The 26,679-nt window shown below is 36.9% G+C and overlaps 1 protein-coding gene across 2 annotated transcripts in view; it reads right to left on the bottom strand.

Moving 5' to 3' along the window:
• ATP2C1 (ATPase secretory pathway Ca2+ transporting 1) overlaps positions 1-26,679 on the bottom strand; it is a 173,516-nt gene that overhangs the window by 81,229 nt on the left and 65,608 nt on the right. For both annotated transcript variants that reach the window (XM_019810711.3, XM_011286227.4), the window contains exons 2-6: positions 14,033-14,143; positions 11,539-11,655; positions 10,155-10,244; positions 6,719-6,754; positions 3,821-3,882 (exon numbers count right to left, since the gene is read on the bottom strand). In XM_019810711.3, coding sequence (XP_019666270.1) covers positions 3,821-3,882; positions 6,719-6,754; positions 10,155-10,244; positions 11,539-11,655; positions 14,033-14,143 — 416 coding nt within the window. The remainder of the gene's footprint in view (positions 1-3,820; positions 3,883-6,718; positions 6,755-10,154; positions 10,245-11,538; positions 11,656-14,032; positions 14,144-26,679) is intronic.

Raw genomic sequence — 26,679 nt, forward strand, 5'->3', positions numbered from 1 at the left:
CTCAAATAAACCTAAAGAAGCTGGAAAAAGAAGTACAAAGCCTAGAGCCAGCAGAAGAAACAAAATAATAAACATTAGAGCACAAATAAATTAAATGGAGACCAAAAAAAACAATAGAACAGATCAATAAAACCAGGAGCCAGTTCTTTGAGAAGATCAACAAAATTGATAAAACCTTTAGCCAGATTCCTCAGGAGGACTCAAGTAAATAAAATGAGAAATTAAGTAGGAAAAATAACAACTGACACCACAGAATTACAAAGGACTATAAGAGAATATTATGACACAATGTATGCCAACAAACTGGACAACATTGAAGAAATGGATAAACTCCTAGAAACATATAACCTTCCAAGACTGAATCAGAAACAAAGAAAATTTAAACAGACTGATTACTAACAATGAAATTGAATCAGTAATCAAAACATTCCCAACAAATAAAAGTCCGGGACTGGAGAGCTTCACAGGGGAATTCTACCAAGCATTTAAAGAAGAGTTGAAGGGGCCTGCCTGGGTGGCTCTGTTGGTTAAGCGTCCAACTTCGGCTCAGGTCATGATCTCACAGTTCGTGAGTTTGAGCCCCACATCGGGCTCTGTGCTGACAGCTCAGAGCCTAGAGTGGGCTTCAGACTCTGTGTTCCTCTCTCGCTCTGCCCCTCCCTTGCTCACGCTCTGTTTCTCTCTCTCAAGAATAAATAAACAAAACAAAGAAAGAAAGAAAGAAAGAAAGAAAGAAAGAAAGAAAGAGTTAATACCTATTCTTCTCAAACAATTCCAAAAACATAGAAGAGAAAGAAAAGCTTTCAGGTTCATCCTATAAGGTCAGCATCATCCTGACACTAAAACCAGATAAAGACACTACAAAAAACAAAAACTACAGGCCAATATCTCTGATGAACACAGATGTAAGATCCTCAACAAAATATAAGCAAACCAAATCCAACAACACATTAAAAATATCCTTCGCCACAATCAAGTGGGATTTATTCCAGGGATGCAAGAGTGGTTCAATGTTTTCAAATCAATCAACATGATGCATCACATTAACAAGAGAAAGGGTAAGAACCATATAATGATCTCAACAGATGCAAAGTAAGTATTTAACAACCTACTCGTGACAAAAACCTTAAAAAGGAGGTTTAGAGTGAAGACACATTAACATTAACAAAGGCCATATATGAAAAACCCACAGCTAACACCATACTCAATGGTGAAAAACTGAGACCTTTTCCTCTAAGATCAGGAACAAATCAAGGATGTCCACTCTCACCACTTTTATTCAACATAGTACTGAAAGTTCTCACCACAGCAATCAGACAAGAAAAAGAAATAAAAGGCATCCAAATTGGTATGGAGGAAATAAAACTGTCACTATTTGCAGATGACAAGTTATTATATACAGGAAACCATACAGAGTCCACCTATAAACTACTGGAATTGGGAACACCTGGATGGTTCAGTCAGTTAAGCATCCAAATCTTGACTTTATCTTAGGTCATCATCTCATAGTTTGTGGGATCAAGCCCCACGTCAGGCTCCAAGCTCACAGAACAGAGCCTGCTTGGGATTTTCTCTCTCTGCCCCTCCCCTGCTTGCATGCTCTCTCTCTCTCTCTCTCTTTCTCAAAACATTAACATTAAAAAAAAAAAAAATACTGGAACTGAAAATGAATTCAGTCAAGGCACAAGATACAAAATTAATATACAGTAATCTGTTGCATTTCTATACACTAATAAGGAAATAGCAGAAACAGAAAACAATCCCATTTACAACTGCATCAACAAGAATAAAATACCTAGCAATAATAAACTTAACCACAGAAGTGAAAGATCTACACTCTAAAAATTATAACACACTGATGAAAGAAACTGAAGCTGATACAAATGAGAAGACAGACACAGACCAATGGCACAGGATAAGAAAGCCCAGAGATAAACCCACACTTATATGGTCAATTAATCTACAACAAAAGAGGCAAGAAGATAAAATGGGGGAAAGACAGTCTCTTCAACAAACGGGTACTGGTAAAACTGGAGAGCTACATGTAAAAGAATGAAACTAGACCACTTTCTTACACCATAAATAAAAATAAACTCAAAATGGATTAAAGACCTAAATCTAAGACCTAAAACTATAAAACTCCTAGAATAAAACACAGGCAGCAATTTCTTTGACCTCTGCCATAGAAACAATTTTCTAAATGTTTCCTCAGGCAAGGGAAACAAAAGCAAAATTTAACTATTGGAACTACACCAAAATAAAAAGCTTATGCACAGCAAAGAAAACCATCAAAAAAACAAAACAGCAACCTACTGAATGGAGAAGATATTTGCAAATAATATATCGAATAAAGGATTAATATCCAAAATATATAAAGAACTTATACACCTCAACCAAAAAAACCCCACAAATAATCCAATTAAAAATGGGCAGAAGAATAAATAGACAGTTTTCCAAAGAAGGCAAACAGATGACAACAGACACATGAGAAGATGCTCAACATCACTAATCATCAGGGAAATGCAAATCAAAACCATAATAAGCAGGGTCCCTCAGTGGCTCAGTTGATTAAGCATCCAACTCTTGATTTCGGCTCAGGTCATGATCTTATGTTTCATGAGTTCAAGTCCCACACTGGGCTCCGCACTGGCAGTATGGAGGCTGCCTGGGATTTTCTCTCTCTCTCCATCTCTCTCTGCTCCTCCCCATTTGCACATACACCCACTCTCGCGATCTCTCAAAATAAGTAAACTTAAAAAAGAAACACAGTAAGGTATCACTTTACATCCATGAGAATGGCTACAATCAAAAAGACAAGAAACAATAAGCGCTGGTGAGCATGCAGAGAAGAAGGAACCCTCACGCACTGTTGGTAGGAATGCAAACTGGTGCTGCCACTGTGGAAACCAGTATGGAGGTTCCTCAAAAAATTAAAAAATAGAATTACCATATGATCCAATAATTCTACTACTAGGTATTTACCCAAAGAAAATGAAAACACTAATTCAAAAAGATATATGCATGCCTGTTTATTGCAGCACTATCTGCAACAGCCAAGATACAGAAGCAACCCAAGTGTCCATCCACAGATGAATGGATAAAGATGTGGCATGTACATACACATATGTATGCACACACACGTGCTGGAATATTACTCAGCCATAAAAAAGAGTGAGATTTCACCATTTGCAACATGGATGGATCTAGAGGATGTAATGCTAAGTGAAATAAGTCTGAGAAAGACAAATACCATATGATTTCACTCATATGTGGAATTCAAGAAGCAAAACTGATGAACAAAGAAAAAAGAGACAAAAACAAAACAAAACAGACTCTTAAATACTGAGAACAACTTGGTGACCACCAGAGGGAAGATGGGTGAGGTTAAGGGTGAAACAGATAAAGGGGATTAAGAGTACCTTACATGATGAGTACTGAGTAATGTATAAACCTGCTGAATCATTACACACTTGAAACTAATGTAACACCGTATGTTAATTATACTTCAAGTGAAAAAAAAGAGGGGCACCTGGGTGTTTCAGTCGGTTAAGCATCCAACTTCGGCTCAGGTCATGATCTCACCATTCATGGGTGTGAACGACGTGTCCAGCTCCGCACTGACAGCTCAAAGCCTGGAACCTGCTTCAGATTCTGCGACTCCCTCCCTGTCTCTCTCTCTCTCTCTCTCTCTCTCTCTCTCTCTCTCTCTGTGCCCCTCCCCGACTTGTGTACACTCTTTCTCTCTCTCAAAAATAAACATTTCTTTTTAATTTTTTAATTAAAAAAAAAAGGTAGAACATATCAGAAACAAGAATCATACCAATGGCATTCTGGTGGCATAAGTTTACTCAGTTCTTCAAGAGATTTTTCTGAACGATATTCCTATTTATAAAAAAAAAACATAGAACATAATATTAAGAGAAAACATTTATAAAGAAATACAAACACATATGTTCCTATGTACATGTTTCATGTTAGACTTAAGTAAATATTAATCTCATTTTTTAAAAACTTCCCCCAGTTCTTACCTTTTCCTTTACTTGCTTTTATATTCCTAACACATAAAAGCTTGTCCCTTACTAAATGTTAAATTATAGTGACCAATTTTGATAATTAAATATTCCCAATTTTATATGTTAATATTCAATATGAAACCTAGGTCAGTTTATTTATAAGAAAATGAACAATACTCATTAGTGTGTCCAAAGAGTATATAATTTTCAGTCATTAAAAGTTAAGATCACTGACCTCAGGATTAAGATAATTTTACTTTTAGTGTTTAATGACTAAGAAGTCAAAGACAACTGCAAGCAACATCTGCTTTGAGGATTTAAACACATGCTAACTGCAGAGGTTTATGGAGTAAGTTTGCTTAGAAAGAACATCTGTTCCATAAGAGTTAGTTGCGGCTGGCATTACTTTGACAGACACCTTTCCCATCACCCTGAATTATCCAAAAGGGAACATTCTCAGAAGCCCTTACTCTGTGATGCTCCAGCCTTCCTCTGTCCATATAATGAAAGCTGAGGGTCAGAAACATCCCTCCCCTCACCATACTATTTAGTCCACATTTCCAGGGGCAGTCTTGCTTTACCCAACATCACTGCTATTTTTGTCTCCTGTCTGCACTGAGCACACCAATCTTTTGATCTAAGTTTAAGAAGGGAGAAGGGAGTGCTCTGAAATGACTGCAGTGCTAATACTAATCAAAACTTCACACCCATCACAAACTTTTTCAAGTAGAAAATACAAAGCTGTGTAAGAATAACTGAGGATTAAATCAGTATTCACCTAGACAAGAGGAACAAGTGTGAGTAACGTAAATCCATAAATATGGATTTATAAATTGTAAGATACCCCCCCAACCGTAACAAGGATATGAAGGAATTTGAAAGTTTTACCCAAAAGTTCCACAGAAGGGTAGAAAACACCAATTCTAGATCCTAGTAATAAAGGACATAGAAGCTGCCCAATCTTTACCTCCCCTTTCAGACTTCTTAGGCTTTACTCCCTACAACTAGAGATACTTCTGTATCAAAATGACCATTTAACACATCACCAAAAACCTGACAGCCATATATAAAACAATCAGCTATTTTCATGGCTATGAGGGTATACAATGGGGTAAGAAATGGAGATTTGAAAAAGACAGGGAAAAAGGAGTAAATATAAAAACATAAAAGTACTCTCCTAGAAAACATAAAACACAAAACTAAAGATATAGCATTAACAATTTCAGATAGAGTTTGGTAGTTTTCTGACAAAGCATTATAGTAAGTTCAACTGGCAACAAATAGGATATTTTTAGAGAGGGGTTTTAACTTCTGTTTATACAATATTTTGTTGGTTTCAAGGTACATTTGGGTAAAAGGCTCATATCTGTATAATGAAACTGGGCTTTTCATAAATGTTTTGGATTTTTTCTTGAGTTTTCCATCAAATGAACCTACCACCAAGATATTAGCAGTTTCTGCCACTGCATTCACAGTGTATATAACACACTATCTTTGTGGAAAATTCCACACTATGTTAAAATCGCAATTTTGTGGGGTTTTTTGAGGAAGGCATTTTCTACGTGCCAACAGAACAACTTACTACAGACTTCCTATAGTGATGATACCGTAGGAATCCTTCTGCAGAAAGTCACTCCATATTTCTTAAGCGTTATTAAAGATGCAAAAGGTTCCAGTTACTGGTCAAGTGGGTAGTACCACCCATATGGCTGAATGAAGAGATGCCTTGAAGGAAGACCAGCCTGGAATGACCTCTGCTAGACTAGCTCCACCTCCCCAAGGCAACTTTTATCTGTTCTAAGCAAGATGATTCCCTGGAAACAGAATCCCTGAAGGTCCACTGATGGAGCTACAAATTTGCTACAGATAATCTGATTCCAACTAACTTTTCTAAAGAGGATTACTGTAAAACTAAGAACTTACTAAATTAGAGATTGCCATAGGAAGCCTGGATAATGATAGCAAATACCCAAGTAACTAACCGTACATAGGAAAATAACCACAATCACTTAAAATAGTCTGAAGATTCAAAATAACATGAACTTGAATATCATATATTACATTTTCCCTAAACTAGAATAATCCTTCTATTCTAATCCTTTAACTATGCTTTAAGACCTTTAATGAGTCTTGCCAACACTGTTCTAAAATATGAAGTTATCAGATATTAAACATAAAAGCCTACATTTTTATCTATGCCTACACTTACAATAAAAATCCTGACATCATCTCCACATTATTCACATTCATTTTTAAAAGGGGTTCTTCATCATGTTTTATTTACTATTTCAATGTCTATGCTGAATAGGAAGTTTGATCCAGATTAGGATGTTCTTTCTGTGGAGGAAATGAGGAATTTAACCCCTGGCCCAATTTTCTAATTGTAAAGAGTTTTTAAACCTGTTGCTAGATTTTATTTCTATTACTGTGCTCTTTGTTTCCATCTGCTTCAATTACCTTTAACTTTGTCAAATAAAAAGCTACACTTTTTTCATGCTACTATCTAAATCAAAGCAGTTAAGTTAGTCCCACAAATCTCCTTGGGGAGTTGACGGTTTCTGAAATCATTTCAAAAACAATAAATTGTTCTACCCAATATTATCATCTCCCAATAACCACAGATTTTACCATAAGCCACCTTAGTTTTTTTTAAGCAATTAACTAAAATACCATTTTCATGTTGACAAAGTAGGCTGCCTACTCACCTGAACAAAGGCAACTGTAACGACGATAAGTATTGCCTAAACAAAACAAAGAAACCACCTTTTAAATGACACATTTTAACTTCAGAAATAACTGTTTATGGTGTTTTATTTTTCTAACTCTGTCCGCAGTCCCCAGATACCAGACTCTAAGCATGGAGATCAACTGGGGAAGAAATCACAACTTTGCCTTGGGGGAAAAGACTGACAGCTGACAGTGGCTTGCGTTCCCTAGGAAAGCTTCTCAAATTCGATCTCAAGATCCAGATTCGCTCTTACAAACTGAAGGCCAGCTTTTGTTTATGTGGGTTATAATCTATTGACATTTACCATAATCAATACTTTCTCAACTGCTCAGTTTTAACTTCTCCTTGTATCTAAAAAGTAATAAACCTATCACATGTCAACACATATAACATTTTTTATGAAAAAATACGCTTTTCCAAATAAAACAAATTTGTGAGAAAAGTGAAGTGTTTTCAATTTTTCTATCTTTAATGTCTGCCTTAATACAAAACTAGGGGCACGTGGGTGGCTCAGTTGCTTAAGCATCTGACTTCGGCTCAGGTCACGATCTCACAGTTGGTAAGTTCGAGCCCCGTGTAGAGCCTGGATTCTGTGTCTCCTTCTCTCTCTGCCCCTCCCCCGCTCTCACTCTATGTCTCTCTCTCTCTCTCAAAGATAAATAAACAATAATAATTTTTTTAAGGGTGCCTGGGTGGCTCAGTCGGTTAAGCGTCCAACTTCGGCTCAGGTCATGATCTCATGGTTCGTGGGTTTGAGTCCCGCTCTGGGCTCTGTGCTCATGGCTCAGAGCCTGGAGCCTGCTTTGGATTCTGTGTCTTTCTCTAGCTCTACCCATCCCCCGCTCATACTCTCTCTTTCTCTGTCTCTCAAAAATAGATAAAACGTTGAATAAAAAAAATTTTTTAATCTTAAAAAAATAATTTTTTAAAAAGGTAGACTCTCATATTTGCTTCTGCATTCAATCTATTATCGTATGTTGATTAGGATGAAATATATGAAGAAAACCTAGGCTCATACAGATATTGCTGGAAAAGGAAGGAGTATTTTAAAAGCTTTTTCAGATGACTATGGATATTCCTCTTAGCTACTATACCATAATTAAACAAGTGTTAGTCACTTAGAAGTAATTTGCAATGTGGAATCTAAACTACTTCAGTGAACTTTTCATAATCTATGATAGTAAAATCTATTGATCTATTTTGCATTTTGAAAGGATCTTTTATCATTGAAAATATTGTAACATCTTGCATTGGTCATTTAGAAAATATTGATTCACTCGGTTATTCAAATCTTTAAGTGACGACACATTTCATAATAGAAAAAAATCATATTCATTGAAATCACTACTGATCTCATTAAAATAATCTTAAATATCAGGAAGCTATCTAGCACATAGTAACTCATAAAAATTCTGCAGAATTCTATCACTTGAATGCTTGAATTTTATCACTGGCAATAAATGCTGTCAGTTATTTTCTTGAAGTGACAGGTTCATTTCACTCACTCTCCTTAAAAAAAGTATGCCAGTTATCTAAGTTTTAATAACCACAGCTTGTCAGGGTGCCTGGGTGACTCAGTCGGTTAAGCGTCCAACTCGGTTTAGGCTAAGGTCATGATCTTGTGGTTTTATGGGTTTGAGTCCCGCATGGGGCTCTGCACTAACAGTGCAGAGAGGGATTCTCTCTCTCCTCCTCCCCCACTGCCTGTCTCGCTCTCAAAATAAATAAAAATAAAAACTTAAAAAATAACTATAATTTGTCTATCATTCATTCTTTCTAATAAAAGTCTAGGTCAGCTCACCACAACTGCCCTTCTGACACAACCGTTGTACTTCAACATACATAAGTCCTTTATGCATATTTTCCATTCAATCACATAGAATATTCAAAAGGTGTGTACTCAATTGTCAAGATTTAATGAAATTAATTTTTACTGCTTTATCAAAAACACTCCTGGGGCGCCTGGGTGGCGCAGTCGGTTAAGCGTCCAGCTTCAGCCAGGTCACGATCTCGCGGTCCGGGAGTTCGAGCCCCGCGTCGGGCTCTGGGCTGATGATGGCTCAGAGCCTGGAGCCTGTTTCCGATTCTGTGTCTCCCTCTCTCTCTACCCCTCCCCCGTTCATGCTCTGTCTCTCTCTGTCCCCAAAATAAATAAACGTTGAAAAAAAAAATTAAAAAAAAAAAAAAAACACTCCTAAGAGAAACAATGAAAGAAAACGATGACTACAAATATAGTTTGGTGCCATTATTTTAACTTGAGCCAACACTCTTAATAGTTTTACCTGCCACTGCTTTGCACCATTGATGCAAATATCCATAGCAAAAATGTTTTAGTATTATGAAAATAGTTTTGACCTTGCACGCTCCCTGAAAGGGTCTGAGAGACCCCTGGGAGTCCACAAACAAGAGTTTAAGAACTGCAGCTCTAGAAGCACCAGGGTGGCTCAGTCAGGTAAGCGCCCAACTCTTGATTTCAGCTCAGGTCATGATCTCATGGTTCATGGGATTGAGCCCTACACTGGGCTCTGTGCTGACACTGCAAAGCCTGCTTGGGATTCTCTCTCTCTCTCTCTCTCTCTCTCTCTGCCCCTCCCCTGCTCTCTCTCAAAATAGATAAATAAACATTAAAAAAAAAAAAAAGAGGGGCACCTGGGTGGCGCAGTCGGTTAAGCGTCCGACTTCAGCCAGGTCACGATCTCGCGGTCCGGGAGTTCGAGCCCCGCGTCAGGCTCTGGGCTGATGGCTCAGAGCCTGGAGCCTGTTTCCGATTCTGTGTCTCCCTCTCTCTCTGCCCCTCCCCCGTTCATGCTCTGTCTCTCTCTGTCCCAAAAATAAATAAATGTTGAAAAAAAAAAAATTAAAAAAAAAAAAAAAAAAAGAATTGCAGTTCTATATTAATTTCTACTGTGTTCTTAAGCACAAACAGGTTGGCTTTAATCAATGCTTGTACTTGTTATAAATTTTTATACTACCATAAAACAGGACAAGAAAAAAAAAGAAGAGGAAACTTTCAGTGAAAGCTAAAAGAGCTTAGCCAGAAAGAATAAAATCTTACATACTAAATATAGTGTTCATGTTAAGTAATATTTTTAATTTCATAATCATCAGGCTTTAGTTCACAGTTAGTCAAAACATTCTCAATTAGAAAGTAAAATAAATTGAAATTTTAACCAGAAATTACTATAAGATATTTCATATCTGTAAAATCAGAAGGTTGTTAAATAATTCTCATGCATGCCCATCACAGACCTTGAATATCATCTGAGATTGTTGCAACAAAAAGCAGAATTTGGATATTAACAAAAAACCCTGAAGTAACATTAAATCATTTCTCAATTCATTTTCCAAAATAAAAGCCAATCCTAATTTAAATGATTATCCAATAGTTTAAAAATATACATATTTTTTCTTACCACAGTGATACTGACAGCATCATCAAACTGATGCATTAAAACACTGATGACTGCAGAAGCCAGAAGCAGCATAATAAGGGGATTTTTAAACTGAAAGTGAAAACAAACAGCAATTCAACAGTTTTGTATGAACGGCAGTCGTAGTCCATCACAACAAAAGCTTATAAAAATAAACTGCTGAGGCATGATTAGAAAATTACGGAGTCTACATCTGAATGAGATTTTATAGGTCTCTTCAATTAACAAAAAAGTATTTACTTATTTAAAAGTCACCACTTGATACCAGTTCCTTTTCAGAAGAAAATTAAATATCAATACTTAAAACTAAGAATTTACCAATTCCTTATAGTACACACATATTTTTAGCCTATTATTTAAATAAATAGAGCTGGTTTGAATTCTACCAAGGCTAAAATAAGTGAAAAATGATTTTGAAGATAAAGATTTAAGTTAACACTGAGTAGGAACACCTAAATTATGAGACTCAAACATTCCTATACTTAGTAAATTAGCATAGATCACAATTCGGTGGTTGACCCACATGCCACAGGAATAACCCCTTGGTCAGTTAAAAGCAGACAATTAAAATCCACTCCACGGAAGCTTAAGATTTTCCCAGTGCTGGTTTTCCTGATATCTATCTAGAAGAGCCAACAGTATCTAAAGAAACAGAACCACGTGGACCCAACCAGGCAGCATTTAAATGACCAAGCACCAGAGCCACCCTAAAAATGTCAAGAGCTTCTGGCAACAGAAAAAGCTTCTGTTGCCAGAAGCTCTTCCCCTGATAAAGTGGTGCCAATCACTAATCAAAGTTGCAGAGTAACTAGGCTACAAAGAATTCATCCCACTGGAGAGCCCAAGCCCCTAGATACCACAGCTCTGAGATTACATGCCATCACCTCCCACTACCTATATGGCTCCATTCCCTGGCACAGTGGTTCCAACCCTGCTGCACATCAGAATCATGTGAAGAACTTCTACCAAATGCCCAGGTTCACACCAGGCAAATTAAATCAGAATCTCTGGGCATAGGGCCCAGACTTCAGCTTTTTTTAAGCACTCCCAAATGGCCATATTACTTTTAAAAATATTAGCATTCCTTATAATAAAACAAGCATAAAGTAGACATCTGTAAAGGCAACTACTCTTCATAGTATCACTTCCATGTTATATGTCCCTCGGTTCTTAAAGGTTTGCACATTAAAAATTATAGAAATTCCAACTTAACAACAAACCCTAACAAAAAAATGTAGGTTAAAGACGTTTGTAAAAATTATTTCCTTTTTCCAAAAAAAAAAAAAAAATCACAAAAGTGAACAACTACACTGACAAAAATATGTGTAAATTACACAGCAGAGGCACAAATTTAAAAAAACCTCACCTGAGAAATATACTTCTTCCATAGTGGCTCATCTTCACTGATATCAAACTCATTCCAGCCATGGAAGGCTCGCCTATGACTTACTTCACATTTGTTTAGACCATTCTGAAGATCAGCCTATTAGATTTTACACATACAAGTTACTGAAAATGTTAGCAGAGGACAAAAAAGAAAAACAAATGTACATATTGTACGTTCACATTTAAAAGAACTTCTACAACAGTCAAAACTAATCTGTTGTAACAGAAAGCATTATCGGTGATTGCTTGGGGCCAAAAATAAAATCTACTTAGAAAGATTAACTTGCTGAGGGACCTGAAGGAACTCCTAGGAGTGATGACAGTGTTCCATATCTTAATTCTGGTGGTGATTACATTTGCCAAAATGCAAACTGTTCATTTAATATGGATACATTGTATTTCATGCAAATTACACCTTGATGAAAAAAAAATTTATTGAAGTCAAGTAACATACAATATTATATTAGCACTTTAAAAAATTCTATAAGCAAAAAGGCAAAGTTTAGTAAAGAAACTTAACGACTCTCTCTGGGAAAAGGGGAATAACAAAAACCAGCCGCAAAACTTAGAGAAAGTGAAATATATATACATTTTAATGAACTTTCTTTGCTTTATTCTATTTTCTAAAATTAGTTTCTCCAAAAAAACATTCAAAGGACCATAACTGCCTTTCTTGTTCTCTGAGCCTAACAAAACCCGCAGGTTGGTATTACTCTTTGCTCCTGGACCGTATAATTATTTCAAACAGATAATTTGTGGTTCCTAAATTACTGAAAATAATTATGTTCTATGAACACCACCTACATTCTTCAGTCACTGTGCTATTGTGATTTATAAGAAGTATATACGCATCTGGTCATTCAGATGACCAAAACATATTTCTCAGTTGTATCTGGTCTTCCTCCAGGGTTGCTGACTCTCAGCTCCTAAAACCCTAGGAATTTCCTGCAATGATGGCAATAAAGGTGTCTTCTGTTAGGTTAATGAAGGTCACTTTTGAACCCCACCTAAGAGCAGCAGCTGGTAGCTAAGAAGACAAACCATGTGACTAGAAAGTTAGAACTTCCAGTCCTAGAACCCCCACCACCATCCTCCCTCACCTCTGGGGAAGAGAGATAAGATGGAGGTTGAATCAGCCAAGGGTGAATGACTTAGCCAATCATGACTAAGAAATGAAGCCTCCATAAAAGCCCCAAAGGGCTGGGTTTGGGGAGCTTCCAGACTGATGAACACATGGAGACTGGGGTGAGTGACACACCTGTAGAGGGCATGGAAGTTCCAGGCTCTTTCTCCATACCAGACCTACATATGTCTTCATCTTGCTCTTGATTTCTATCCTTTATCATATCCCTTTAATAAACTGGTAAACCTAAGTGTTTCCCTGAGCTCTGTGAACCACTCTAGCAAATTAAATGAACCTAAGGAAGAACCTCTAATTTGAAGTGGGTAGGTCAGGATCATAGATAACAGCCTGGGGTCTGTGACTGACTTCTGAAGTCAGGAATGAGAGTGTTCTAGGGCTGAACTCAACCTATGGAATCTGATGTTATTTCTGGGTAGTAGATATTGTCAGAACAGAGCTGAATTATTCAGTGTCCAAGAATTGTTTTGTGTTATGTGTGGGAGAACCTGCCCTCAACCCCCCAGCCACCATGTTGGAACTGGGTCTGTGAACCTTAGAAGAGTCACTGTCTCTCATGATTTATTATAGCTATCATTAAGGAATAAAATTACTTTCATCCCTAAAATAATCAGTTTCTCTGGCCAAAAGCTTTATAATAGAGTTTAATAACGGAGTCTTGCAACACTTAAAAATATTTAAAATACATGGTTTTAAAACAGTATAAATACAACCACCCTGGAAAAAAATGGATATCCCATGTTTTTAATGCCATCATTTAAATACATGAATTACAAAAGAAAAATTTTAAAAAACTGTATTCCTGTTACATTAGATTGTGCTTTTTAAAACTAGGAAAAGATGAAATTAAATAAGCAGTTAAGGTTTACTTGCAGTTCTTATCATGTACATGGCTTTTACTTAACTTCAGAAAATACCTATTAAAAAAATGATAAACTCCTAACTCTACTTATGCTAACAATTGATTATTTTATAATGCAACTAATCCTTACACAGCACTAATAGTTCCTGGCAATGCTAATGACCTAAAGTTGCCCTGTCCAATCAGGTACTAGCTACATGCAGCCATTTAAATTTTAATGAATGAAAATTAAATAAAATTAAATTCAGTCCCTTATCTAAATATCCACACTTCCAGTACTCAGTAATCATGTTTAACTATTGACTACTGTTCGAACAGTGTAGAACATAAAAGCCCATGTTTTTTATGGGCTTTACTTCATCACAGAAAATTTACTTCATCACAGAAAATTCTATTGGGCAGCAGTTATCCATAGAGTCTAATAAGCAACTGATTTTACTATCTACTCCCTTCCTCCCACCAAGTACTTACTTGGAGAATGCTTGCAACTTCGCTGACTGGTAATTCACTTGCTTTTTTTGATGTCAATACAGGAATCATTGTCTCATTTTCAGCATTAGGAATTTTTTGAAAACGTGCAACCTAGCAAAGAAAACAAAGGCAAAATATTTGAATATACAAAAAAAATTCAAATGCAGTCTAGAATAAATGAAAATCTAAACGTTCACAGAAACTTAGTTTCCAGTTACAAAACATTTTCAGAATAATAAGTATCTAGTTCTAAGAAGATAATTTTATATTAACCATGTGCTATTTTTCCAGAGAGCACATTTCAAAAATTAAGCCACCAGTGCCAGCTAGAATACAAAATCATTTTCACATTAAATAAAAAAGATGCTATTTTTATACCAATGTAATGAGTAAAAAGTAAAACAGATGTCCCGTCTCACAGATCCTAATAATTACATGTAGTCATAATCCTCTAAACTCATTATGTTTAACAGCAAAGACTGAGAACAGCTAAGCTTTCTCCATTTTAACTATTCCTGTTAGGGTGCCCGTTTCTTAACTGTCCAGAAAAACACCTATCTACTCTACATAAGCACCAAGACAGCAAGTCAGATTTAAAAATCTATTCCCAAACTAGCAGAAAAACAAAGAAAAGAGACCAGACAAGCAGAGGATGCACAGTTTAGTGAAGGGGCTGTGAACAAGCAGAGATGGTGGTAACCAGGGTACCTACTTCATGCAGCTTCATAAGCAAGTATCTAGAGAAAAGTTTTTATTTAACACACTTCCAGAAATAAATCTCCAATCCAGACTTGTCTTGGGTCCTAAGCTGACAGATTCTTAATAGACAAAAAGTTTTGAATAAGTAGGAGAAAGTAAGACAAAAGTGAAACTTTAGCGAAGAAAACTTTTCAGTTGCTATACTTCCACTGATTAGAATACTGAAAGTGAAGTGATCATCTTACTGCCAAGACACAAGTCTTTAAGCTTTCAGATGGAATGTCTTCAACCTTAGATAATCAACATTTTTAGGATAAAAATATTCCCCCCAAATTTTTTTGACACAACACTTCTTTAAGACAACAAATGACACCGATCAAAAAAGAAAATTTTAAATTTCTATTATTTTAAGATAATAACAGAGGCCTGTGTGCTGTCATTATAGAATCTTTACACTTACTCCAAAAATTAGTAAATAGCTGTGGAAAAAGTATTCACTCAGTGTAACTGAGTTCTGGAACAATCAAATACATGTTTTCTAATTTCACTTATTAAAAGGCACTGCTGAATGTTTAAGTACTTTAAAGCAAGAAGCAGAAGTATTTTTCTACTTTTCATGATAAGATATTAGTGACTAAAAATTCTGAGGAAATTGGGAGACAGATTACCTTACTTTCATACAAAACAAAGCCTTGAAATTATTTAAAGCATATTTTTACATAATTAAGAAAGCTTAAACCTTAGAGAAAAAACTGGAAATTTCTTAAAAGTTCCAAACGTTTCAGAACCCCTGAATATCCAAACCTATAAAACAAAGTGGGACAAGGGAAAGATTTCATTGAACCACCCTTAAATTAAACACTGGAAAAAACCCTACAAAAATAACCAGAATCTTCTTAAAGCAATGAGAACTACAACAGTGTGATGCGGTTATTTATCTTGCGAGATGTTAAAGCAAAATTAAGAAGGATCAAGTATATTTACATTATCTGTGATGTCAACGAGACTAGTATCTTTTATTTCTAAGATTCCTGTACCTCAGTTTCTTCATATAAAAAATATGGATAATACTGCCTAAAGTTGTGTCAAGATTACATCCATTAATAAAGCACTTGACCCAATAGTAATAAGTGCTGAAATAGCTATTTTTCTCCAAAAAGTATTTAATACTTACATATATATTCAATAGTACAATTAGCTTAATCCAGAACTAAATTACCAATCGTGGCAAATAAAAGTTAGATTTGCAATAATTTTTCTATTAAAATATACTTTTCTATCACTGATATCTTAGAAATTGCCATCTCAAGAGCTCTTCTCATAAAATCTTTTTAAAGTAATCCTTTGGTAGTTGTTACATAAGACAGGGTCTATGTTGGAATATACTCTACATAAAATCCCTCAGGAGCATTCTGTGGGCCCAAAAGAGTTGAAAAATCTCAACAGAAGAAAGTGAGTTTCACTTAATAATGAGTAAGACACTGAAGGGACATGATAATAACTCTTTAAATATATGAAGGGCTGGCTGCCATGTGAAAGAGGGAAACACCAAAACCAAAGGGTAAGTTTACAGCCAACCAACTTCTGGAGTTAGAATGAAGAGCACTGGATGTGTTCTGGCAAAGCCATGTGATAAGACAGATTTCACTGAAAGAATATAGGAAATAGGAGGCTATAGCACAAAATTCTTGGCCAAAAGCAGAAATCTCATCTATATTTATGCTTACTGGATTCTATGTCAACCTACAATTATGGATATTATTGAATTTTAATCCTATTTTCTTTTAAGCAAATGTTATATTTAGTAGTTCAAATGGATCATTACTTCTATGGCTTATAAGAATACTTTGTTTATTCACTTACTCTTTCAACACTGCATTTATTGAGAATCTGACTCTGTGGTAGGCCCTTAGTATTAACAATGAGCAAAAACATCCGGAAGGGGAGGAGAGAGGACAAAGGGGACAAATGTTATCAAAGAATACCACAAATAAATGGAAAACGGCAAATGACTGCTATTATGAAGGAGAAGTCATCCAGGGGCATGAGAGCTTACATAGAGATTGCAATCGGGACAGGGAAGTTTTCACGAGGAAGTGATGCTTATAGAACTGAAAGACAAGAAGCTGCCTAAGGGAAGGAGTGGAAGAGCAGAGGGAAAAGAATGTGCAAAGTTCCCAGAAAAGGGGGTGAGCATGGCAAAATGAAGTACTAAAGAATGAGTACTAAAAGAAGACCAGCATTTATTCATTTACTCATTCAGTCTTTAAACATCCAATCAATGGTCCTGTATGTGCCACACACTGTTGCCAATAATGGGGACACAAAACAGACCAAAAATGTAAGAACTCCAGCCTCATGAAGCTACATACCAATTGGAAGCAAAAGACTACAAATAATGAATTAAACAATAAATGCTCCAGAAGGATAAGGGAGGAGTTGCTTCATTGTATACAGGGGTGGAGGGGAGGACCTCTCTAGTAAGGTGACATTTGGGCACAGAGACCTGAAAAAAAAAAAAAAACACAAAAAAGCAAAGGAACTATTATCTCTAGCTAGAAATGTCCAGGAGGTAGATGGGTATGAGCACATACAGGAGAGGTCCAGGTTGAAGATACCAATGTGGGTAAGTCATGAGCACATAAATGGTATTAAAACTGAGAATAAACCACACTGGCACAGAAGAAAGGGAAGAGGTCTATGGGCTGACCCTAGGGCATTATCTCAACATAGTGATCAGAGATGAGAATAACCAAGAAAAGAGACAAAGAAGAACCAAGCAGTGTTTCAAAGTGGGTGTTAATGGCTGGACTGAATGTCACTGAAAAGTGAAGGTGAGGACTGACAACTGACCACAGAAGTTGGCAACATAGAGATAAATAAAGAGAGTGGTTTCAGTGGAGTAGTGATGCACAAAAATCAGACAGGAGTGGGTTCAGAGAAAACAGCAGGAGAGAAGGTGAAGACAGCCAAGTATAGATAATCCTTCCCAGTTCTGCTGTAAAAAGAAGCAGCGAAATGCGATTATCATAGCCAGAATGGAGTATAGTTTCCAAGAGTTGGGGCTTTTTTTTAAATGGAAGAAATGTTTGCATGTTTGTATTTTGATCAGAATTATCTGATAGAAGAAAAACTAGTAATGCAGAAGTGACATGGGACAACTGATAAAGTGATGCTCTTGACTAAATGAGAGGGGATGGAATCTGACATATTTGTAGGAGGACTGGTCTTAGATAAAGGAATAGACCAGTTCATCCACAGTTACAGATGAGAAGGCAGAGTAACATGGGAAGGATGCACACATGTTGGCAGCTGCAGTGGAAGGAACATATGGAAATATTCTAAGAACTATCTGGATTAAAAAAATCAGGATATATAAAGCAAAAATAAGCTACAGAAGTAGGTGGGGATCCTACAGTGCCTCATGGGTCATATTATGGAATTTCTGTCTTAATCCTAAGAGGAAAAGGAAGACTTTGCACTGTAGTCTTAAAAATAGATAAATAAAATAAATAATAAATAAATAAATAAAATACACAGCTGGGAGGAAAACACACACACACACACACACACACACACACACACAATATACGTGGTGAAAATATACCAGTTTGGACACTATTACATACATCTAAATAAGATAAACATAGCTTGGACATGGGTGGTGGGGTGCAGAACAGATGTAGAGGTAAAAATAACAGTACATGATGATGAACTAGACACATACATTGAAGAATTACACTAGATTCCTAGCTTGTTTACATACTAAATAGTAATGCTATTCACATGGTAAAGAATATTAGAATATTCTTTGTAACAAATGGTGCTGTGACAACCGGATATGCACACAAAAAAGTACTGTATAAAGCTGAACCCCTCCCTCACACAATATATGGAGATTAACTCAAAATGGATCAAAGACCTAAATGTGAGGGCTTGAACTATTAAACTCTTAGAATAAAACATGGGCTTAAATCTTGACCAAGGTTTCCTAGACATGACACCAAAAGCACAAGAAACAAAAAAAGACTGAACATCATCAAAATTTAAAACTTTTGTGCTGCAAAGGACACCATCAAGAAAGTGAAAAAGACAACCCACACTATGAGAGAAAATATTTGCAAATATATTACAATTCAGTAATAAGACATAACTCAACTTTAAAATGAGTAAAAGATCTGAATATATATTTCTACAAAGTAGATATATAAATGATCAATAAGCACACGAGAAGATCTTCAATCATTAGTCATGAGGAAAATACACATCAAAACCATAATGAGATACCACTTCACATCTACTAGGATGCCAAAAATCAAAAAGACAACAAGGGGCACCTGGATGACTCAGTTAGTTAGGCATCCAACTCTTGATTTCAGCTCAGGTCGTGATCTCATAGTCTGTGAGTTCAAGCCCCACATTAGGCTCCAAACTGACAGTGGGGAGCCTGCTTGGGATTTTCTCTCTCCCCCCCCCCTCCCACTCCCTGTCCCTCTGCCCCTTCCCTGCTTGTGCGACCGCACGCGCACACACACACACTCTCTCTCTTAAAACAAATAAACTTAAAAAAAGAGAGAGAGAGAAAAGAATAACAAGGGTTGAAAAGCATAGAGAGAAACTGGAACCTTTATATCCTGCTGGTGCAACTGTTAAAAGGTGCAGGTACTATGGTAAAGTTTGGCAGCTATTATAGATATATGGATATGCAGATATGGATATATAGATATACAGATATATAGATATATAGATATGTATTATGCTATTATACACACATGGCATTTTAGCTGGCTAAATGAGGACTGTTTTCAACTTAAAACAATCTTTGAGTGATTTAATAATGTTTCGATTTTGAGAACTATAAAATACAAGCAAGATCACATAAGTTTAGTTGAAGGTAAATCATCTTAAGACGCAATGTTACTTCCTTCACGTGTTATTACAGAAGTTCATTGTGCGTGGTCCCAGGTTTCAAATATTAGGTATTATCTGTTCACCTCTTACCTGACCCTGAAGATATCCTGGGCTTAGCTATATCTTAATCTCCTCATAATAGCTTTACATTTGTTTCAAATAATGGCATTTATTAGGTCTAAACCTTGGATTATTTAACTTATGCAACCAATAAGCATTTCCTAAATAGACTACACATACAACCACAGTCCACAGTTTATACCTTGCAGAGATGAATAATTCAGCTGGACAGTCAAGTCATACCAGAACACACATCTATAAGAGTTGCCATACATTAGTCAAACCATCAGAATGCAAGTAAGTAAGTCAAAAAATTCATGAAGGGAAGACTGTTACAGCCCTCAGTATTCTGGGAAAACTTCCCTGAACTAAGCCATTAAAAATGGATAGCAGGGAATGGCTAACACCTGCCAAGGAAACAGTCTAAAAAAGAGACGAACACTGGTAAAAGGAAGAACAGTAGAAATCTAATTTGTATGTGACTCGCCCAATCTGGCTAGAATAAAGTAAGTGTTTTACTATGCACTTCTACTTCCATTAAATGACCCAGATCTAGCCAGATATTAAAACAAGCTATACAGGTTTTAATTGAGTACATTTAAAAACTGCAGAAACTTACATTTTTAGTACGTATCAAATAATTCAGCTAAATACAGACCCTTATGCATCAGGACCCATCACAGACCAACCATACCCAAATTTGCATTTTAACAAGAGTCCCAGGTGAATCACTCATATATTTTGAGTTTAAGCATGTTATAGATCAGTTCCCAAATCTGATACATATCAGAATTATATGGGGATTGCTATGGATCGAATTGCCCCCACCCCAAATACATATGTTGAAGTCCTAACCCCCAATTTAACAGTATTTAGATATGGAGACTTTGTGAGGTAATTAGGTCATGAAGGTGCAGCCCCTCGTGATGGCATCAGTGCCCTTACAAGAGACATCAGACAGCACTGCATGTACATGTCTCCTCTCCCCTTCTCCCTCTCTTCCTTCCTCCCCAGCCTTTAGAACTGTGAGAAATAAATAAATGTCTGCTACCTAAGACACCAAGTCTATGACATTCTGTTATAACAGCCAAAGTAGACTAAGACAAAGGGGGTTTTTGTTTGTTTTTTTGTTTTTTCATTTTAATCCAAGTGTCTAGACACCATCCCTAAAGAGTGTGAATCATTAGGTCTGGGGTGGAGCAAAAACATTTATTTTTAAAAGCTCCCCAGGGGCTGCCTGGGTGGCTCAGTCAGTTAAGCCGCTGACTTCAGCTCAGGTCACGATCTCGATGTTCATCGGTTTGAATCCCATGTCAGGCTCTATGCTGACAGCTCAGAGCCTGGAGCCTGCTTCCAATTCTGTGTCTCCCTCTCTCTCTGCCCCTCCCCTGCTCATGCTGTGTCTCTCTCAAAAATAAGTAAACGGAGCAGGAGGAGGAGGAGGAGAACAACAACTACTACTAGTAAAAGGGGCATCTGGGTGGCTCAGTTGGTTAAGTGTTCAAATCTCGATTTCACCTCAGGTCATGACCTCAGTCACAGTTTGTGAGACTGAGCCCCTGCACTGGCCTCTGCTCTGCTAAGACGACACAGAGACTGCTGAGATTTTCTCTCCCTCTCTGCCCGTCCCCACTCATCCTCTCTCTCTCTTTCAAAATAAACTTTAAAAAAAAGAAGAAGAAGAAATAGTGAATTTTCAAAAGGTGACCAAATGACTCCAAGTTTCTTTAATTGATCTTTTGGTTGAGAACAAGGCTGCTGGTACTTTTCTTCAACACTGTATATATAAGTCCACTTATATCCACATTTAACATGCTCAGCTGGATGGGGTGATAGTATAGTGCAGCAGACATCAAACCAAACATCACCTTCTGAGCTGGAAAAACAGGATAGGTCCCAGACCCCATTCCCACTTCAGACACAACAGCTTTCCTTTTATGTATTATATGCTTTGGCTTCAGAAAAAAAAAAGAAGTTAGTATTTAAACAAAGAGCTTTACAGCTTTAAAAGGGGGAAGGGGAGACTTAAACACTCCAGGACTGTGGTTTTCAATCTTACTAGTTAGCATCAGAATCACCCGGATGACTTGTTAAATCACAGGTTACTGAGCCCTAACCTCAGAGGTCCCAAATTAGCAGGTATGAGGTGGGTCCCAGAAAATTCATTCCTAACAAGTTCTCAAGGAATGTTGATGCTGCTAGTTCAAGTCACACATGGAGAACCACTGCTCTAGTCAAGGTCAGACTTGACTAGATCCTAATTTATAATCACAACTCTATGTCCTAACAGCTGTGTGACCCAGGACAAATTACGTAACTCTCTGCATGGTTTTCCTCAGTGGAAAACTGGGATAATACCAATTTGATTTCAAAAAGGGAAAAAAAAACTTATAGAAGTGTGTGCACAGTACCTACTATATGATGGATATTCAATGCTGGTTCTGTTCCCCTAAGATAATTATACTAATCATATAATTATGCATTTGCCTCACCCCTGCTTCACAAGGGTATAACACGGTTTCTGTCATCTTGGTATCCTCTGCAAAGTTCTTAATATCTAACACGAAAAGGACTATTAGAAAAAAAAAAAATCCTGGGATTTGTCTCAATGGACAAAAGAATAGCCCTGTTATCCTGAGATATACCCATGTCTTCTTTTTTTTTTTTTTTTTTAAGTTTATTTATTTGAGAGAGAGAGAGAGAGAGAGACTGAGTTGGGGAGGAGCAGAGAGAGGGAGAGAGAGAATTGCAAGCAGGCTTCGAGCTGTCAGTATGGAGTCGGATGCAGGGCTCAAACCCACAAACCAGGAGATCACGACCCAAGTCGAAACCAAGAGTCAGGAGATTAATCAGCTGAGCCACCCAGGGGCCCCTTTATGCCTTTTAAATGACCTTTCATTCAAAGAACAAAAATATGGCAGAACTGATTAGAAAAAGAATTTAATCATCCATGAATTCATCTTCTACAAGCACTAGTCAAGTCCATGTGTTTCACCTTTGAAAGTGTTGAGTTTAAAGTTTCCAATCTCCAGGGGCACCTGGGTGGTTCAGTTGGTTAGGCATCTGACTTAGGCTCAAGTCATAATCTCGTGGTTTGTGAGTTTTGAGTTCCGCCTCAGGTTCCTCGCTGCCAATGCGGAACCTGCTTGGAATTCTTTCTCTTCCCCTCTCCTACCCTCCCCTGCTCAAGCTCACGCTCTCTATCTCTCTAAAAATAAATTAAAATTTTTTTTAAAAAAGTTTCCAATCTCCAGACGTTGAATTTTATTGGCAAATGTAGCAGCCATGCAAGCAGGAAAAGCCAACCTGTCCCTGGATGAAGCATTTCAAGGATCAGACTGCTGGTGTGCAGCAGCCCTATCAACAAAGAAATGCTGGCGTGAGAAGGAAAAGGCACTGAAAACACATTCTTATAAAATATTGTATTACCAGAGGAGCAGGTTTAAGAACACTTGAAATACAAAGTGAAAAGTGCATATTGAACTAACATATCTAGGATCACATACATAAGTAGTCAGAAACCTCCACAAATGCCTCCCCTAATATGCAAGTTCCTACTTTTTACACCAACTATATCTGACAAAGTCACCAGCTCAGTCTTATCATCTAAAAGGCAAGATGGAATATGATCATTTTCAAACTTTAGTTTTGAGAATCAGCTGGGAATGAAATGATTAGGAATACAAGTATTCTCAGGGCACATGGGTGGCTCACTAAGTGTCCAACTCTTGATTTTGGCTCAGGTCATGATCTCATGGCTTGTGAAATCGAACCCCATATCAGGCTCTGCACTGACAGTGTGGAGCCGGCTTGGAATTCTCTCTCTCCTTCTCTTTGCCTCTCCTTCTCTATCTCAAAACAAATAAATAAAAACATTAAAAAAAATTTTTTTTTAAAGTACAAGTACTCTCAGCACTTTTATTCAGCATAATACTTGAAGCTTGAACTGCAGCCATCAGACAAGATAAAGAAATAAACGGCATCCAAATTGGTAGAAGAAAAACCTTCACTATCAGATGTCATACTATAGACAGAAAACCCTACAGACTCCACCAAACCACTAATAAAACTGATAAAATGAATTCAGTACAGTTGCAGGATACAAAATTAATATAAAGAAATCTGTTACTTCTATACACAAATAATGATATAGCAGAAAGAAAAATTAAAAAAATAATCCCATTTATAAATCCACAAAAAGAATAAAATACCTAGGAATAAACTTAACCAAGGAGGTAAAATACGTATAACTCTGAAAATTATAAGACACTGATGAAAGAAATCAATGATACAAATACTAAGACATTCCATGCTTATAGATTGGAAGAACCAATATTGTTAAAATGTCCATACTACCCAAAGCAATCTACAGATTTAATGAAATCCCTATCAAAATACCAACAGCATTCTTCATAGAACTAGAACAAATAAAACTAAAATTTGTATGAAACCACAAAAGACCCCAGTCAAAGCAATCCTGAAAAGAAAAACAAAACTGGAAGTATCCAGATTTCAAGATACACTACAAAGCTGCAGTAATCAAAACTGTATGGTACTGGCACAAACAGAGATACAGAGATCAGTGGAACAAAATAGGGAGTCTAGAAATAAACTCATGCTTAAATGGTCAATTAATCTACAACAAAGGAAGCAAGAAGATAAAATGGGGAAAAAGGTAGTTTCTTCAACAAACAGTGTTGGGAAAATTAGACAGTGGTAAGGAAAAGAATAAAAACTGGACCACTTTCTTACACCATACACAAACATAAACTCAAAATGGATTAAGGACCTCTGGACCTAAAACTATAAAATTCCTAGAAGAAAACCTGGCAATAATTTCTTTGACACTGGCCACAGAAACATTTTTCTAGATATGTCTTCTCAGGCAAGGGAAACAAAAGCAATAATTAACCACTGGAACTACACCAAAATAAAAAGCTTGTGTATAGCAAAGGAAACCATCAAAAAAACAAAACAGCAACCTACTGAATGAAAGAAGATATCTGCAAATGATATACCCAAAAAGGGGTTAATATCCAAAATGTACAAAGAACTTCTACAACTCGACATCAAAATAAACCCAAGTAATCCAATTAAAATGGGCAGAGGACATGAACATACATTTTCAAAGAAGACACACAAATGGCCAACAGACACATGAAAAGATGCTCAACATCACCAATCAACTGGGGAAATGCAAATAAAAACTACAATATCACTTTACATTCTTGGTTAAAAGCAAAAAGATAAATAACAAGTGTTGGTGAGGATATGGAGAAGAAGGAACCCTCATTTACTGCCAGTGGGAATGCAAACCGGTACAGCCACTGTGGAGAACAGTATGGAGGTTCCTCAAAAAATTAAAAGTAGAATTACTCTATGATCCAGTAATTCCACTACTAGGTATTTACCCAAAGAAAACAAAAACACTAATAATTTGAAAAGATACATGCACCCCTATATTTACTGCAGCATTATTTAGAACAGCCAAGATACAAAGGCAACCCAAAATGTCCATCCATAGATGAATAAATAAAGAAGATGTAGTACAGACATACAAAAGAATATTAAACATAGAAAAGAATGAGGGGCATCTGGGTAGCTCAATGGGTTAAGCATCCAACTCTTTTTTTGTAAATTTTTTTTAACGTTTTATTTTTTGAGAGACAGAGTGTGAGCAGAGGAAGAGCAAAGAGGGAGACAGAGAATCCAAAGCAGGCTCCAGACTGAGCTGTCAGCACAGACCCTGATGTGGGGCTCAAACCCATGAACGTGAGGTCATGACCTGAGCCAAAGTCGGACACTCAACTGACTGAGCCACCCAGGTGCTCTAAGCATCCAACTTCTTGAATTCGGCTCAGGTCATAATCTCACTGTGAGATAGAACCCTGCATCAGGCTTCATGATGACAGCACAGAACCTGCTTGGGATTCATTCTCTCTCTCTCTCTCTCTCTCTCTCTCTCTCTCTCTCCTTCTCTCTTTCTGCCTCTCTCCCAGTCATGTGTACAGGTGTGCAGGCTCATTCGCACTCTCTCTCTCTCACTCTCTCTCTCAATAAATAAATAAATGAACTTTGGGGCACCTGGGTGGCTCAGTTGGTTGAGTGTCCAACTTCGACTCAGGTCACGATCTCACAATTCATGAGTTCAAGCCCTGTAACGAACTCTGTACTGACAGCTCGGAGCCTGGAGTCCACTTTGGATTCTGTGTCTCCCTCTCTCTCTGTCCCTCCCAGCTCACGCTCTCCCTCAAAAATAAAGAAACAAATAAACAAAAACTTTTAAAAACATGAGACCTTGCCATTTGTAATAACATGGATGGGCCTAGAGGATATAAGTGAAATAAGCCAGACAAAGAAAGACAAATACCAGATGATTTCACTCATATATGAAATTTAAGAAACAAAACGAACAAACAAAAATAGAGACAAGCAAAAAAACAACACAAAAACAAAACAAAACCCAAACTCTTAAATACAGATATTAAACTGATGGTTGCCAGGGGGGAGATGGGTAGGGGAATGGGTAAAATAGATAAAGGAGATTAAAAGTACACTTACCCTAATGACCACTGAGTACAATGTACAGAATTGTTGAATTATTATATTATACACCTAAAATATAACAGTGTATGTTAATTATACTTCAAAAAAGAAAAAAAAAAAGAAGAAAGAACATAGGTACTATACAGGTCTCAGCAAAAAAGCTAAAGCTGAATATGACCAGTGGTAACCAGATCTAGAGCAATGGTTCTCAACCCAGACTGCACATTTATGTGAACTGCACATTAAAACCACCTGGGGAACTTTGAAAAATTCCTACAGCTGGAACTCCAGACCAATTAAATCAGAGTCCGTAGGGACGGTGGGTCCCAAAGATGTGGAGATCCCAGGAATAGGTCTTTTTTAAAAATCTCCCAAAATGACAATGTACAGGTAGTGCTCTTAATCTACCCATAAATTAAACAGGAAATACA

This window comes from Felis catus, chromosome C2 (assembly GCF_018350175.1).
Source record: "Felis catus isolate Fca126 chromosome C2, F.catus_Fca126_mat1.0, whole genome shotgun sequence".
In the NCBI taxonomy this organism is placed as follows: Eukaryota; Metazoa; Chordata; class Mammalia; order Carnivora; family Felidae; genus Felis; species Felis catus.